The following is a 16,419-nucleotide window of genomic DNA, read 5'->3' as shown; positions in this document are numbered from 1 at the left end:
GGCCAGGCTCCTTATGCACAAGGGGAGGTCACTGTTTTGATTTTTTCAAAATGGCGGCCGGAAAACTTTGAAACTTGAGAAACCTCACTAATTTGATTTATTCTTTCGAATGTAGCACTCTGGAGTAACAAAAACAAGGCTTAATTGCTCATTTAGGTATTATTTTTGAGGATGAGTTGTTTAGGAGAAGCAAAGATTGGTATTTGGACGTTTATTCCTTCTCCACATCCGACTGACAAGTGTGGAACCAATGGCTTGCCTCTGACACCAAACTCTATTGTTGTCATGGGAAGATTCCAAATATTAAAGTCTTTATATCATGAAAACATCTGTCAGTATCTGGATATCGTAAGAGCCAAGCATGGTGAGTTGTACACGTAATTTAGTAGTGAACATTTTGATTTTTCCTTGTTACATTGTTACATTGATCGAATGGATACTCTGCACTAGATAGCCATCACTTGTCATTCACTGGTTCACGAGTGTGCGGTCCTTGTTTTGCCATGTCTCAGGCATCTGTTATAGGAATGGCCTTGCTTGATATCTTTATTTTGATAATTAACGAGATCACTTCCTTCTAATAACTGCAGCTTCAGGACTGGCTCCCCACTGTACCCCCTCCCTCAATCCTTCACTCCTCCCCCTTATCAAAAAGTTACCCCAAGACCTTCATTATTTTATAAATTTTAGAAAGGCTTATTATAGCTGAAGAACATTATGAAGACAGCTTGCACAAATCAATTAAAGATGGTAAAAAATTCAGGTATAAAAGCTGGGTATTATCTTTTGCACCAGTCAAAGTAAACCCTGACTCCAACCCGGGATATACGTGGGGATTAGTATTGAATAGTGAACTAAAATTGAAAAAGTATATTCTTAACTAGTTGTTTTTATAAGAAAGTAAAATACTATGACAATTTGATGGGGGGGGGGGGGGGGGTTTACTTTGACTGGTGCATTAGTCAAGGGTGATCCTTGTCATATATTACTACATCTTCTTGATTCTTTGATATTCTTTGGTGAATGTTAAGCATACAGTATGTAAAAATCTCTCATTTCTCTGGTACCAAGAGACAAGTGACAGAATTTTACCCCTGGGTTCCCGAGTATGAAGATGCAGAATACATCATAAACAGGGTATGCAATTTCACTCAAGTTCCAAGTTCTTCCTAAGTTACTTGTCATATTCAGGGATTCTAGCTACTTTCATTTTGACCGAAACGGGTTATTATGGTCGTAAAAAAACAATACGCGAGATGACATGACAATTGAAACAGGAACTCAGTGCAATTAATTATATCTTTTGTCATAAACAGGGTCTACAAATTTGAGTTTTTTTATCATAAACAGGTTACCCCTTTCAGAATCCCAGCTGAACACCCCTAACCAAATTCTGGCAGAGTACCCCCCTGAGCTTGGTTCATTTTTCAACATGCAAGGGTAGCAAGGACTATTTTAATCCATTGGTTGGCATTTTAATCACTAGTATTTCATTGGTTTTCAGCAATGATGAAATGACAAGAATAATGTTTGAAGCTCTTCAAGGTCTTGCTTTTTTGAATAACCATGGCATTGTTAGCAGAAACATATCCCTACAGAATATTTTGCTGGATCCAAAGGTTAGTGCACACACTTTGTGATTTGGTTTGTTGCTTTGTATACTCTATGAGCTTTGTTTGCTCCTGCTGTTTCCATTTAATATGTAGGATAACTAATATATTTAATTCCATCACATATCTGATCTCATCCCTTAATTCCCATCCCAATTAACCAATCAACCAACCATCCATTCTTCTACCCATCTCTTTGTCCATATATCTTCTTTTGTTCCTGTTTGCATTTATATATTTACCATCAACTCAATTCTTCCTATTTGTCCATTCTGAAATATTCTCTTCTATCCAAGGATCAAATATGTTTTTATAAAATTATCTGTAAATGTTTACTCCATCCATCTGTCCATCCGTCTGTCCGTCCGTCTGTCCCTCCATCTGTCCCTCCATCTGTCCATTTTTTAAGGTTCAAAGCAATAAAATAATGAAGTTCACTGGATTATCATGATAGTGTTGCCTGATCAGCACATTTTTTGTTTTGTGTGTTTTTAGGGTAAGGTAAAGCTCTCCAAGTTCGGACTTAATCACATGACTGACAGTGGTTCACTTGTGTCTTTTCCAATTGGGTAAGAATGACCTACACAAACTAATAGTTGACTGATAGGGATGGTATCAAACTGACTATTAACTAAATACTTGGAATCAAAAAGTTACTCATACATGTACTTGAGAGAATATTCGGGATATTTCAAATGTACTATCCTTGTTATATGTCATACTTTTAATCATATTAAAATATGTACTGTTTTTAGGTCCCCGAAGTACCTTGCACCAGAGGTAGTTTCCTCTGGACCAGGTCTGTCACCAGTGTTTGGGCCATCAAGTCCTAAGGTTTGACACAATTTAAAATAGTTATTATTACATCCTTAGCAACTAACATTTAACTTTTTATTTGAGGGGGACATTGGGGTTTGCAATCTTGTTAGATTTTTGATGCAGTTTTGTAGAAATTGTAATTTTGAATCATTTTTTTGTCAAAGTCTGTGGTGCACAGATTTTGCAGTTTTTAGACTGGTTTTCATTGACATCTAGTTATCTTTGTGGTATTTTGGTTTCCATTCTTTTCCTAGTTTTTGCTTAATTGGAGTAAATATGTGAATTGAAGTTCCTTAATGCAGTTTGCAGTTTTTTTGGTTGATTTTTCCTGCACATTGCATTATTGCCCAATTTTTTAGACAGTTTGAATGTATGTACCTTTCGCCACCTCCCCCTTTTATACATTATAAGTTATCATTTTTTCTATTAGGTTGACGTATGGTCTCTTGGTATGGTTCTTTTCAATCTCATCATGGTAGGTAGCCATCCTATACTATCAATCATGTTAGTTATGAAAGTAACTTTAATATGACATTTAGTTAGTATTAGTAGTCAGTGTTTACAGCAGAAGGGAAAAACAAAATTTACTGTAACTTTTGAAATACTGAATGGATTTGCCCAGACCCACATAGGATCAATACAAGCTAACAAGTTAAAAAAAATGCAAATGAAATTTTAGCTTAGGCTGTGCTTATAATGTATGGCAGAGGGGGGGGGGACAGGACAAATTTTTATCAGAAAAATGGGGGGATGCACAAGTTTTGGAAGAAGCTACAAGCCTTGCTTAGGTGGGATCATATTTTTTGCATGACTTTAAGGGAGGGGAGGGGGGGGGGTGTTAAGAATTATTCTGGACATTTCAAATTTTTCACCTGCCCCCACCCTCTGCCATACATCATAAACGCAGCCTTATATCATTAACTAGTAAATTTTACTAGTCAATAACTCTATTTACTGTAATTCTATCAACACTAAAATTAAGTTTGGGGTACCTATGTTTACAGCCTGAATTCTACTCTGGTTGAGATGGTTTTTTTTGATCAGCACAAGTACCTCATTGCAGAATTATGTGTAATTAGTTGTAATTGGCTGCAGGGGCAGATCCAGGGAGGGCTTCACCAATTTTGGGGACTTGTGAGTAACAGCTCATTAAAACCCATTACTTTGATCAAATAAAACTGTATATGAATGAAGCTGGGGGGAGGGGGCGAGAGCCCTCTTTCCCCCTCCCTTGATCCACCCCTAGGCTGCATTGTGATTGGTCAATGAGCTGATATCAAAGTAGTCTGTCAACAGAGATGAGTGTTGATAGGACAAAAATCATGTACATATGCTAGAGTTATTATTACTGATTTATGACTATAGCCAGTAGTATGATATGCACTCTTGTTCATGCTATAAACAATTTTTCAAAGGGTGGAAAACTCTGGCCAGATACTGATGAATGTAGTGAGGTGGAAAAGATTTTTGCAAAAGTTGTATCTCTTGTTAAGAGACAAAAAGGTAAGAATCATATTATCTTTATAATATATTATTTATTAAAGTGTATATGACACGAAAACATTCCATCATTTAAAATGTATAGTTTGTTAGTAATAATAAATACATCGTAACAAAATTTGTTTCAAAAGCTTATTTCTTGAGATATTTGCGAAAGTTAATCCCAATTTGTGACGTCATTTTGTTGACACGTACTCTAGATTCAGTAGTAATGCACTAAATATAAATTGTGATTCATATAAATTAACAACAAAAGACATATTTTAGTCAGCTTCATTTGATAGCTTACGTAGTACTCTTCCAATGTTGGGAAATTGAAAAGTGTACTACCTGAAATTAAGATTCTACATTCAAACATATTTCATGTATTTGCAACTAAATCTGGAGACTTGTAAACAAAATGACGTCACAACTCGTGCTAAAATTTTTTGAATTTCTAGAGAAATACGTTTTTGGAACAAATTTAACCGTGATATTCTTATTAATGCCAATAAACTACACATTCTTAACATTAAACTTTTTTCGTGTCATATACACTTTAATATTATATCATATTTTTCGTACAAACTACATCTGGGACCTGAGTAACATTTTCCATATCTTCACTAGTGAGGATATCGATGATGTCAATTGCAATGTTTTCCGGGACCTGTTTTGATTAACTTGCGTAGTTTTTCTTTGTGGATTTGTCTATATAATAAAAAGAAAATTACACTCTGGCTTGAAAATATGAAGTTTATCTTCTCGTGTTGAAAAATATTTCACTTGTTCACTGTGCTCACTCATGAATTATTTTTGCCACTCGAAGATAAACTTCATATCTTTGCGCCACCATATATTATCCTCTATTTCTAGTCTACAGTATCTTTCCCATGCATATTTTGAGTGGCAGATCTCGGATTTTGACTTTGGGATAAACCCCACAGTCAAGACTGAAATGTTAATTTTATGTTCTCTGAGGGATGCTATTTCTTACCTTTTAGTCAGAGCCAATCTAGCTGGAAGTGGCTTCTCAGGCATTTAGTGAACCTCTCCTTGTTTTGCCCTAGCATTTGTGTATCAATTTGTTCATCCACACATCCCATCCCATCCCATCCCATGCATTCATTTATTTTTCATTTTTCATTCCCTCATCCAGCCATGCCATTTATCATGGCCTTCATCTGTTTATTTAATCCCTCTCTTCATTTAAATATCCATCATTTTACATTTTTCCAAAATCCTGAATTAATTATTATTTAATCAATCAATAAGTCATTCATTCATTTCCTTTGTTTTTATTCAAATAGTTTCAAATGTTTAAAAAAATTCTTACCCAGGTAATTGTAAATGTTTCCCCCCAGAATCATTTGAAGATTGTTTGAACATATTGATAAATGACCACAAGTCTCCAGAAAAACTGCAGGTAATAAATATTACAGCTTGTATCATCTTATTCTAACTTGTATTAATTTTCATCGTATCACACTCTTCTGAACAAGGATGTGTACATGGTCATCACCATCAATACCTCTGTCATACCTATAGTTATGTGATGTCTTTGTAGGTTGGATTCTTCATATTTTAAGTTTACATGTGTTTCAACTTACAGTGTAATATGTTTTTTGTGTGTCAAGTTTTCAGACTTAGTATCCATCTTCATATATCAGGACATGAAGTGTATGCAATAATATAATATTATGATATGATGAATTTATTTATGAGTGAGGATAAGTGGTATAGGAATTACTGATCATCTTTCTCTATAGAGCTCTGAGTTCCTTTTAGTTAGACACAAATGATAAATAATTTCTATAACTATAACACTTATACGTAATTATAAGACATCATTCAACTTTACTGGACTTTGACACTCTGGTGATGAACAACATTGGCATCCTGAAGCTTAAATTATAATAGTACTAAATAATTTATTATATTGCTAAATAATTATGATATTGTTACAGGACCTCCCCACTGAACTGGTATCCTTCCTAAATGCCTGTCTTACAGTCAACCCAAGTGAAAGGTGAGTGATACTCAATCTCTTTACTCTCTTTATTCTAAATTGGTTTAAAAGCACATTTATAAATTGTTTCTTTTCTGTTTTTCTGTAGGCCATCATCATTGGAACTTCTGAATCATGAATTATTTTCTAATTTTGATAAAAGCAAGGTAAGTTTTTAGCTTTTCTTTAAGTTAGATATACAGTAGGAAAGTAAAAACATTTTGATGGTTTTGTTTATTCCTTTCTAGATCTCTCTTGAAAATGGTGTCCATCCATTCCCTGCAATCAATCGGTCTGTTGACATAGAACTTTCTGATTTACGTAAAGAAGCCCAAGAGAATGGTAAATACAAGCTGCTAAGTTTCAAATTACTTGCTTGTCATTTCATGTTGTAATAAGAACCCAACGCTTAATCAGCCTTTCTCAGTTAGCTACCACTCACAGAATGCAAAGTTGGGCAGGTTTTCAAACGTCAATCAATAGATTTTTCGTATATCAATACAGTATATTTTTGCTTATTTTGACAGGTCAAGAAGATGAAGACCATCTTGCAAAAAGGTTCTTACAATTCACTTGTTTTTTTTAGTTTTCTCAGATGATCCCTTTCTATGAGATTCATTAGGTTTAGTCTGACTTTTGATTAAACCCCATTATTTGTTTTCCTTTGTCATTGGTAGGTCTATACTATATTGAACTTGATAAATTACTCTCAAACAGCCTCTGAGCTGATCAAAAAGTCAGTTCAAAGCTAACTTACAGATCAGACTGGCTTTGCAGAGGAAGACAAACTAGAGAACCTGAAGAAAAACCCTTGTGAATCAAGGGATAGACCTAACAAACTGTACTAACATATGTAATCCTATTACATCTTCTTTGAAATTTGCAGTTCTCTCAGTGATGTATATAATGTTTTACCCAGTAGGCATTGTTGTACATTTGTCTGATAAAAGTTAACCATTCAACAGTTTTAATCAGCTGTATGTTTTTGTATTGTTATGACAGACCCCTTAGTGAAGTGTATTACTTGTGGTGCTTAGCAGGAGGAGACATAGAAGGAGAGTTAAAGAAACAAGGACTTATCAAGACCAAACCACCAATTTTATCCTTACCGAAGTAAGTTTCATGAAAATCCTGTCCATGGGGTCCAGGGACGGATCCATAGGGAAGATCCAGGGGTGGTAAAAAGGGTGACTCGTCACCCCCTTTTCCTCAAATTTCTCTGTATGTTGTTAGTAACAGTCACCCCCCTTTCCCTCAAATTCCTCATGAAATCTTTGTAAAAGTCAACCCCCTTTTAAAATTCCTGGATCTGCTCCTGGGATCTTTGTTTTTTGAAATCAGGGTTTGGTTTAATGGGCCTGGCTAGATTAGTTGTAACATCTAGGCCTCTCCGGCACTGTTACTCTATTATGAATCTAAGGGATTCTGTTACCTAGCTAGACTTCGAACAATTCATAGTTCACCATTCTAATAGTTCTAAATCCCTATTTTTAGGGTGTTTTTGTATACAGGAGAGGAAATGGGAGCAGAAAAAGACAAGATATTGCTTTTAGATGAAACTACTATTACACTCTCACTTTCACAACTAAGAGAGGTACATCAAATATTGCGGGGCATTTAACATTCGCATGGTATTGTACTTGAGGAAATTCTATGGTCATGACCAGCTTCAGTATTTTTTGTACCTAGCTCATTATGTAAACATATTCACCTGGTTTTAGTTCAGCACAAAACATAAGTAATCTATATTTTCAAGTCTGTTTACTCATCATCTATTGCTGTCATGGGTCAATTATATAGTGTTGACACAACTTCCGTCCAGTGTCCTCTGTCCTCAGGGCCGTATCCACCGGCACGGTTGGTCCGGTTTCAACCAAACCAACTTTTGGAGGAAAAAAAAATTTTCCTTTGAAAAAAAGTTGAAAAAAAGATTTTAAAAAATGATTAGAATGAGAACGAGTCAAGCAAAAGTACTTTCGCAACATTCAAAATCTGAGTACTTTAGGATGGGTTTGAAAAGATATTTAGTGTAGGAGGTTTTCCCTATACTTTTCCTTGCTCCTCTCCACCTACCCCCTACCCCTCCCCCTCCCTTGAAAACCGAACCAATCAAAAGTTGGTGGCTACGGCCCTGGTCCTGGGTGGATCGAATTGTCTCATCAAGCTAAGGGAATTATCTCCAAGATCTCGGGATACTCAGTCCTTCAGTCCTTCTAGTCCATTTACTCAGTGCCTACATGTTACATTCCTTAGCTCTCTTTGGATTTAAGCTGTTGAGTGCCCGGTCTCACCACCCTGGGGATTGGGACTTTAATTGACTAGTATTTATTAGCTAATTAAGACTGTCTGAATAATGCCAAATTGTCAACTCACGCCATTTTGATTTTATTTTAGAGATTAGAACATGTTGGGGTGTGCTCTTACTATCCACTGATTGAAGAAAATGAGTATGTATTTGTAGTCAAAAGAGCCAGGCTTCTGTTACAACTATTGGTAACCCTGTGTTTGGCATTTAAAACAGTCGGGCACTAGGGTCAAACACTACATCAGCAAGACTGGTTTTGGTTTGGGCTGGGACTAACAAAGTGTCTGGAAAATTTGTAAAAAATGGCTTGTCTTCAGGGATCTACATTTTTTATGTATCTTTACAATTAAATCAATCATCGAGGTTCTGTACATTACTCATACACTATAGAAGCGATAAGTTGTACTTCATTTCCTTTAATACGCATTTTTAATGCAGGACATCATATACGTCACTCACATTACATTTTTTCTTGACTTGAAATCCCACGATTTATTGCGCTTAAGAATAAAACCGCGCATGACATCTTAATCGCTTCTAAAGTTTTCTTGTTTCTCAGTTCTGGAATTTTCTTGTTGTATAACAGCCCAGCCTCAAGATCAGCCATGCTAGACATTGCAGAACTACCTCTTGCTATACGAGAAAAAACTGTAGACTATCAGGTAATGGCAAACTATTGCTTAGTTAAGCATAGTAAAGACGTTTAAATGGTAACTTTGGCTTTTCTTTTTTCTTTATCAGTTTCATCGAATAGTTCTTTTTCAAAGACTTCTCCTGGTGAGTTCTTTGTCGTTGATTGAATTTCACTCTCACTGATGTTGTCACGTATATGACTAATCTCTCCGGAACAGAAAACGACGAAATGAGAAAAGAAATGGATAATGACGTAACATACATGACGTCACACGAGGTTATGTCGTCATATTCATGTTAAGAGTTGTTTATCAGCACTATAGTCTTTTCATGACTATTATGATTGAACGACCAGTATTTTTAAGGGTCGTCCTTAGTGAAACAAACGTCATCATTTCCATACCATGACCGTGTCGTATATGTTGTGTCGACAGGGGTATCCCTACACGCGAGACAGATTAGTCCGAGAAGCGCGCACTGATATACCACCATTGCTGAGAGGAAAGATTTGGGCTGGCTTACTAGGAGTTCAGGTCAGTTAGTTGCTTGTTTCTGTTTGCGGTTGGGCTGCATATCTCATACAGGCTGTTTTCTTCTCTGATGTATAGGGTGATACACGCGGAAAATATGACAGCATAGACAAAGAATCTCCAAGTTCAGCAGACAGACAGGTATGACTGACGCATAGCGACAGGTAACACTAATAGTATATATAAACATCATATTGATCTATGATTATTTTTTCTGTTGTTGTGCTTAAATTTGTCTTAAAGCAATGTTTTTTGTGTATTTGAGAGTAGGGTTAGAGAGTAGATTTGTTTTGGCATCAAGAGGGATCTCTGTGTTGTGTACACGGACGTACGGACGTAGTAGTCAAGCCATGAAAAATCAACTCGATGGGTTGCAATTTTTTCTTAGCTCAGCTATAATAAGAACGTTCGCAGGCAAATCTGTTCTCCATTTTCTTCTCAATTTTTACATGGTAAAATACTATGATCAAGAAAGTTTGATGAGCAAATAATTAACAAGTCACTGAAGATGAGATAATATGCGCAGAAAATATGCGCACAAACAATGCCCACTAACGTGCATAATGTTCTTGATTTTAGATCGAAGTCGACATTCCTCGCTGTCATCAGTATGACCCTCTACTATCTTCCCCTACTGCTCATGAAAAATTCAAAAGGGTGCTGAAGGCATGGGTAGTGTCACACCCAAACCTGGGTTACTGGCAAGGTAATCTGTTAACCACGTGATGGTGGTAGTGGTGGTGATAGCAGTGGTTTTAATAGTAGTGGTATTGTAGGTGGATGGCATTATGATGAAGGTAATGATGATGATGCACGTGATGGTGGTAGTAGTGATGATACCAATGTTGTTGGTAGTGGTGATGGTGGATGACATGATGAAGGTAATGATGATGATGCACATGATGATGATACAAGTGCTTATGCTGTTGGGGAAGGCAGGAGTGGCTACAATAGTTTTACCGACTAAAACGTTTGGTTATCATTTTTCAACAACCATATTTTGTCAACCGTTTTCAGGCCTCGATTCCCTTTGTGCGCCTTTCCTATCTTTGCACTTTAACGATGAAGGTAGGTCATCCTTACAGATTATTGCACTAAACCAACCAAATTATTTATATATTAACGAATCTTTTCTCAATTCATCTTCGACCTTGGCGACTACTAAATGTCTCAGATTTTGTCTTTCATCAGACGAAATCTTACTTATCTGGACCAATGTAAATTTGACCAATGGAAGCTGAAATATTAAAAAATGTGCAGCATCTAGAGCTGTTTTAACCGCAGGAAAGCAGAAAACACTGTAATTGACTGCTGTTTTAATATACTTTTGTAGCCTTGGCGTACGCCTGCCTGTCAGCATTCATTCCCAAGTATTTGCATGATTTTTTCCTCAAAGACAACGCTCCAATAATTCAAGGTAAAAATAGAAACTGTGTCTTTTTGAAAGCCCATATTTAGATTTCGGAGTAGTACGGGGATGGACCTCAGGGTTTGTATAAATACGCTTTAGTTATTTGCATTTTTCTAACCTTCTCATCACCCTGTAGAATACCTGGCCGTGTTTTCTCAGCTGATTGCATTCCATGACCCAGAACTGTTCAACCATATGCAGGAGATTGGCTTCATTCCAGAGGTAAGGCAAGCAATGTTATTTCGTTATCAAAGTTGTTAAAGAAAAAGCGCCTTTGTCTTACCGACAAATTTCTATTTTTCCAGTTGTATGCAATACCGTGGTTCTTGACGATGTTTTGCCGTAAGTAAATATTTCTTTCTTATGAGAGCATTCTTTGTTTGAAAAAGTGTTAGGGGAAGATCCTGAGTTAAGGTCGAGGAGGCTTCCATATATTGAATAGCTATGACTAGATTTGACCTATCACCTATTCATACTTTACTAAATTTTGGGAATTAGAAAAACTACAGAATTAATATGGCAATGAGGTAGTGAAGCTGTTCTTGTTCAAAGGCCTCCCCTGTATAGTTTTCAGCAGTGTTTAAGTATGTTTATTCTTCTACAGACGTATTTCCCTTACACAAGATCTATCATTTATGGGACACCTTGTTGCTAGGCAACGCATCCTTCCCGTCATGCATCGGTGTGGCTATTCTCCAGCAGCTGAGGGACCAGCTTCTATCATTTGGCTTTAATGAATGCATTCTTCTCTTTTCGGATATGCCGGGTAAGTCATCAGTTACACTCAATAATACACATTTTTCAAGTTCCAAATTACCGCTTTACTGTTTACTGTTTCTTGATTACAGATTCATTTACACAGGGTTAAGTGAAGAATGCACAACTTCAACAATACAAAGACTTTCAAATTACACGGATCTTCACTTTAACACATGAATTTTTTGCATAAAATCAAGGCTAATTCTGAGCAACAGAGAACTCGAAAGATGGAGCGTTCCCAACTCCTAACCTCTAGTTTGGCCACCTTCGCTCGCTTCAACAGGAAGTGAGGTCAAGTGAGGTCAAATGATGTTAAAACAACACTGGAAACAAGACTACCACCCTTCCAGTAGCTACCTATAAATCTCTTCAGCTCAATATGTCATTCCACATTCTAGTTAAAACAACTGACATGTCTGACCAAATAAGAAAACTGGGCCGTGGCTTACGACACAGCACGGCACATATGCACACCATAAACTCCGTCATATTGGAGTTTAACTGTATGAGTTGTTTGTTATTTTGCTAACCAGGATATTTTGCAACTTTGTTTTTTTTAGAGGTAGATATAGATCGAGTTGTTCGAGATTCAAAGAAGATATTCTCTTGGACTCCAAGAACTGCTTCCTTGAGGCGACATGAGCATGCAGTTGCTACATCAAAGGGAAAGCCGGTACGTTTTGCTTTGCTTCACTCAATAACAATCATGGTATTCAACATTGCATTATATATTGTTTTATATAGGGGTGTGGTGTTCCATATAGGGGTGTGTTGTTTCATATAGGTGCAGTGTTTTATATAGGGGTGTGGTGTTCCATATAGGGGTGTGTTGTTACATATGGGTGCAGTGTTTTATATATGGGTGTGGTGTTCCATATAGGGGTGTGTTGTTTCATATGGGTGTAGTGCTTTATATAGGGGTGTGGTGTTCCATATAGGGGTGTGTTGTTTCATATGGGTGTAGTGCTTTATATAGGGGTGTGGTGTTCCATATAGGGGTGGGTTGTTACATATGGGTGCAGTTTTTTATATAGGGGTGTGGTGTTCCATATAGGGGTGTGTTGTTTCATATAGGTGCAGTGTTTTATATAGGGGTGTGGTGTTACATATGGGTGCAGTGTTTTATATGGGGGTGTGGTGTTCCATATAGGGGTGTGTTGTTTCATATAGGTGCAGTGTTTTATATATGGGTGTGGTGTTCCATATAGGGGTGTGTTGTTTCATATGGGTGTAGTGCTTTATATAGGGATGTGATATAGGGGTGTGGTGTTCCATATAGGGGTGTGTTGTTTCATATAGGTGCAGTGTTTTATATAGGGGTGTGGTGTTACATATGGGTGCAGTGTTTTATATGGGGGTGTGGTGTTCCATATAGGGGTGTGTTGTTTCATATAGGTGCAGTGTTTTATATAGGGGTGTGGTGTTCCATAAAGGGGTGTGTTGTTTCATATGGGTGCAGTGTTTTATATATGGGTGTGGTGTTCCATATAGGGGTGTGTTGTTTCATATGGGTGTAGTGTTTTATATATGGGTGTGGTGTTCCATATAGGGGTGTGTTGTTTCATATGGGTGCAGTGTTTTATATGGGGGTGTGGTGTTCCATATAGGGGTGTGTTGTTACATATGGGTGCAGTGTTTTATAGAGGGGTCTGGTGTTCCATAGATGGGTGTACATGTTGTTTCATATAAGTGTGGTGTTCCATACAGTGGAGGTTTTTAATTACACCTAAACCAGTGATAATAAATATAATATTGAATATTGCATCAAGTGAAACAATTAAAACTAACAACGATTATTGCCCTTCGATTAATGCCATATATGATGTATTTTCTTAAGGAAAAAGAATTCCTGCCATTAAAACAGCTCAAAGCAGAAGTATGCTGCAGAATAACTGCACAAAATTTAATCCGCATCATGGAACTCGGGAATAATGTTCAATCATGGACGACTGGCTCGCCGAAGAAGAAGGCAAAACCGAGAGGGATTGTGGTAGATGTGCGATCCCCGGAAGAGTATCCTAACCTAATGATGTTCAGCTCTAGTATAGGCTTCTTAGTATAGGCTTATTTATTCAAGTCATTCTTATCCAAACATCGGGACTCTTTCCATCCAAATCTTTATAAATCTTACATTTTATTAATGTAGAGGATGATAGCATTCTACACGGCAAGCAAAAAAAAAAAAAAAAAAAAAAAATTTGGTGAAAAGGAAGGTCGCAAGTTATCGGGGGAAATTGAATATTATCTTGTTAAGTAAAGAAGGCCAAATCTTTTTAAAACTTCAAAAAGAGCGTAAGTTTTTTATTTTTATTGCCTTTCAAGTCCAACGCAGGCCATGTTCGCTCTATTAAGGTAATGTACTCGTTTCTGTACTTGGCCGAGTCTCGGATTCGGATTCCTGGACTCGACAACACATAAGACTAGAGTTTGTTAGAACTCTTCCTTGATCCGAGGGTTTTTCTCAGGTTACTCTGCAAAACCTAACAAGCTTAATTCCAATTCGATTTGTGAGTTATATATATTAGTCGGGCGCTGCCTACTAGCCTAGAGCTGTTTCAGGGTATCGATAAAACAATTAATAATCTTTGTTGCGCCCATTATTATGTAGATAATGCACATAGTGTGATAGCCATAAAGAAGTGATGTGTCAAATGTTATTAAGGCCTTGATTTTATTACCCTAACTTCAGATTTCATCGTGGTCAAGTAGCAGGGAGTGTTAACATCCCTTTTAACCAGGCGTTCCTCGAAGACGGTGCACTTGCTCAATCCAACGCTTCCGCGACTCTGGCTAATTTTAAGGGAAAGATTGTAATAGTAATGGGAAATAAAACAAATTATCCTGCCAAGGTAAGTCAATTGATTTGAAGTCCTGTCTGTTTAGATATCAGGTGGTCTACCAGTCTTTTGTGACATTGAAAAGAAGTTTCTTCCTTTTTTCCTTCCTTCCTTCCTTCCTTCCTTCCTTCCTTCCTTCCTTCCTTCCTTCCTTCCTTCCTTCCTTCCTTCTTTGCCTTCCCTTGCCTTCCCTTGCCTTCCCTTGCCTTCCCTTGCCTTCCCTTGCCTTCCCTTGCCTTCCCTTGCCTTCCCTTGCCTTCCCTTGCCTTCCCTTCCCTTCCCTTTCCTTCCTTCCTTTCTTTCTTTCCTTTTTTCTTTCTTTCTTTCTTCCTTTTCTTTCTTTCTTATCCAAATAATCTTTTCCTTTCCCTCCCAACCTTCTGACATTCCTTTGTTCTTTTCTCTTTCTAAATTTTGCTACTTCTTTTCATGAGCTCACCATCATCTATAATCCACATTTTCTTCTTCCAGATTGGTGCAGGGCTCGTCAAATTAGGTTACCCACGGGTATGCGTGCTGGAGGATCAAGGAATAGGTGTACTACGGTCACAAGCATTACTCACAGTACAAACTTCTTAACGCAATCAATAAAGATATACTTGATTTTGTAGATATAAAGAAAATAACCTGAAACTAATAGAAATATCTTTGTCCACTCATTGGCAATCCCATGGTCTGTCTTCAGAATCATTACAGCACCTATAATTGCGCCATCGTTATGCAGCTTGTTTAACAAGTGTTGCTTAGTGATAGGAAGATGATCAACGTCATGCACGTATTCAAAAAGGAGAAGAGAGAGAGAGAATACGATATTGATACTAGACCATGATATCCTTACGGGGCTTTTAAGTTGTGACGTATTTCCGGGTCCAATCACACAACAAGATCGCTCAAATCTTGCCACAACTTATTTCCAGGATTTATTCTCTACCTTCAACAACTAGATATATGAACAGAAAATCCCGCTAAAAAAAACACAGAAAAATGTCTGTAGAAGTATTTATTAATTTGGAACCGGAAGCCGTTTTTCGTTCAAATCACGTCACACTTAACAGCTCTATTGCCTATTGTATCTAAAGTCCTCATCAATGGATGTCAATATGTTGAAAAGTAGCATTTTATATAAAATAGCAAATAATTTCAGCTTCACGAGATATCCTTGTTTTTATGAATTCTAACAAATGTTGGGTCGTCATGTCTTATGCGTATAGATTAGTATAGATCATGATAATTAAAGACGGCGAAGCATTACGTGTTTTTTAATTACTTTATTAAACTGCATATAATGCACAAGTTCGTGCATTATTAGCTAAGGGTCATAGGGAATAGCAAATCTTTCTCCGGGGACCGGGAGAAATTGCAAAATATGACGACATAAATGTTAAATTTCCCACCTTGGGGGTCGGGGGTAGGGGGTTTCGATTGACATAAGCCCTACATACAGAATGCCATCCTGATTTCAAATCCCTCATAAAATGAATAAGGATGGCCTTTACTATTCTTCGATATTTTTTTCGTTCAGATTCATGATCAATAAATAAAAAGAACTTGTTATTTATACGCAGTATGCTTTCAAGCTAGAAGCTGGTGGTGGGGCCGTGTATCCACCATGGCACTCCTTACTACATTCATTGGAATATTCAGCTCTTAAATTGATATAGGGTCGAGCTTTACAAGATAGAAAACAACACATCTAATAAACTCAATAGACCGTTTTCTCCAAGTTTAAGGAGCTTGACGGGGCACGATACCAAAAAACGCTATGATTTTTTTTTCAATAAGAATTCATAACATCGATCATTTTCCTCTTAATATAAACTGTCTTCTCAATTTTACTGAATTTACGTTTTTCAGTTTCGTGGACCGTCAAGTTGGATGCGCACGCAACCTTGAGAAAACGGTCTATTGTCAGCGGACTCACCAAGCCAACCAACACACTTTCGAGATTGAAGGCTGCACTGAGTTGGTTGTAGGCAAGCGGTCTCTCTCTTATCCCTACGCAGTCGACCTATCCGGAATATATATATG

General features: G+C 37.2%; 1 protein-coding gene across 2 annotated transcripts; it reads left to right on the top strand.

The window, feature by feature from the left end:
* Window positions 1–32: 32 nt before the first annotated feature.
* LOC116289577 (TBC domain-containing protein kinase-like protein) lies at window positions 33–15,642 on the top strand. Of its 2 annotated transcripts, none has more exons than XM_031696522.2 (29): window positions 33–364; window positions 691–763; window positions 1,505–1,619; window positions 2,106–2,179; window positions 2,366–2,444; window positions 2,860–2,904; window positions 3,845–3,932; window positions 5,273–5,334; window positions 5,876–5,937; window positions 6,026–6,083; window positions 6,165–6,258; window positions 6,444–6,474; window positions 6,919–7,029; window positions 7,411–7,510; window positions 8,311–8,363; window positions 8,808–8,883; window positions 8,963–8,998; window positions 9,289–9,387; window positions 9,463–9,525; window positions 9,964–10,090; window positions 10,402–10,452; window positions 10,718–10,801; window positions 10,932–11,017; window positions 11,101–11,137; window positions 11,400–11,561; window positions 12,115–12,227; window positions 13,392–13,567; window positions 14,244–14,403; window positions 14,863–15,642. In XM_031696522.2, the coding sequence occupies exons 1-29, from the start codon at window positions 172–174 to the stop codon at window positions 14,968–14,970; spliced, it is 2,616 nt and encodes an 871-aa protein (XP_031552382.1). In that variant the 5' UTR covers window positions 33–171; the 3' UTR covers window positions 14,971–15,642. The 2 variants fall into 2 exon arrangements, with proteins under 2 accessions (XP_031552382.1, XP_031552381.1); XM_031696521.2 differs by having other exon boundaries at window positions 5,249–5,334.
* The last annotated feature ends 777 nt before the right edge of the window (window positions 15,643–16,419 follow it).

Source organism: Actinia tenebrosa, unplaced genomic scaffold, assembly GCF_029948245.1.
Source record: "Actinia tenebrosa isolate PJP-AT-01 unplaced genomic scaffold, QUT_ActTen_1.0 PGA_scaffold6__47_contigs__length_16458017, whole genome shotgun sequence".
NCBI lineage: Eukaryota > Metazoa > Cnidaria > Anthozoa > Actiniaria > Actiniidae > Actinia > Actinia tenebrosa.
The sequence above is the reverse complement of the archived record's forward strand: the minus strand, read 5'-3'. Positions and strand labels throughout refer to the sequence as shown.

Excerpts from the sequence above, each read along its gene's own strand:
- LOC116289577 (XM_031696521.2), top strand. The coding sequence starts at position 172 with ATGAGTTGTTTAGGAGAAGCAAAGATTGGTATTTGGACGTTTATTCCT. Across the intron at positions 2,445-2,859 it reads TTGGGCCATCAAGTCCTAAG|GTTGACGTATGGTCTCTTGG; the intron begins GTTTGACACAAT and ends TTTTTCTATTAG. Across the intron at positions 3,933-5,248 it reads TCTTGTTAAGAGACAAAAAG|GTAATTGTAAATGTTTCCCC; the intron begins GTAAGAATCATA and ends ATTCTTACCCAG.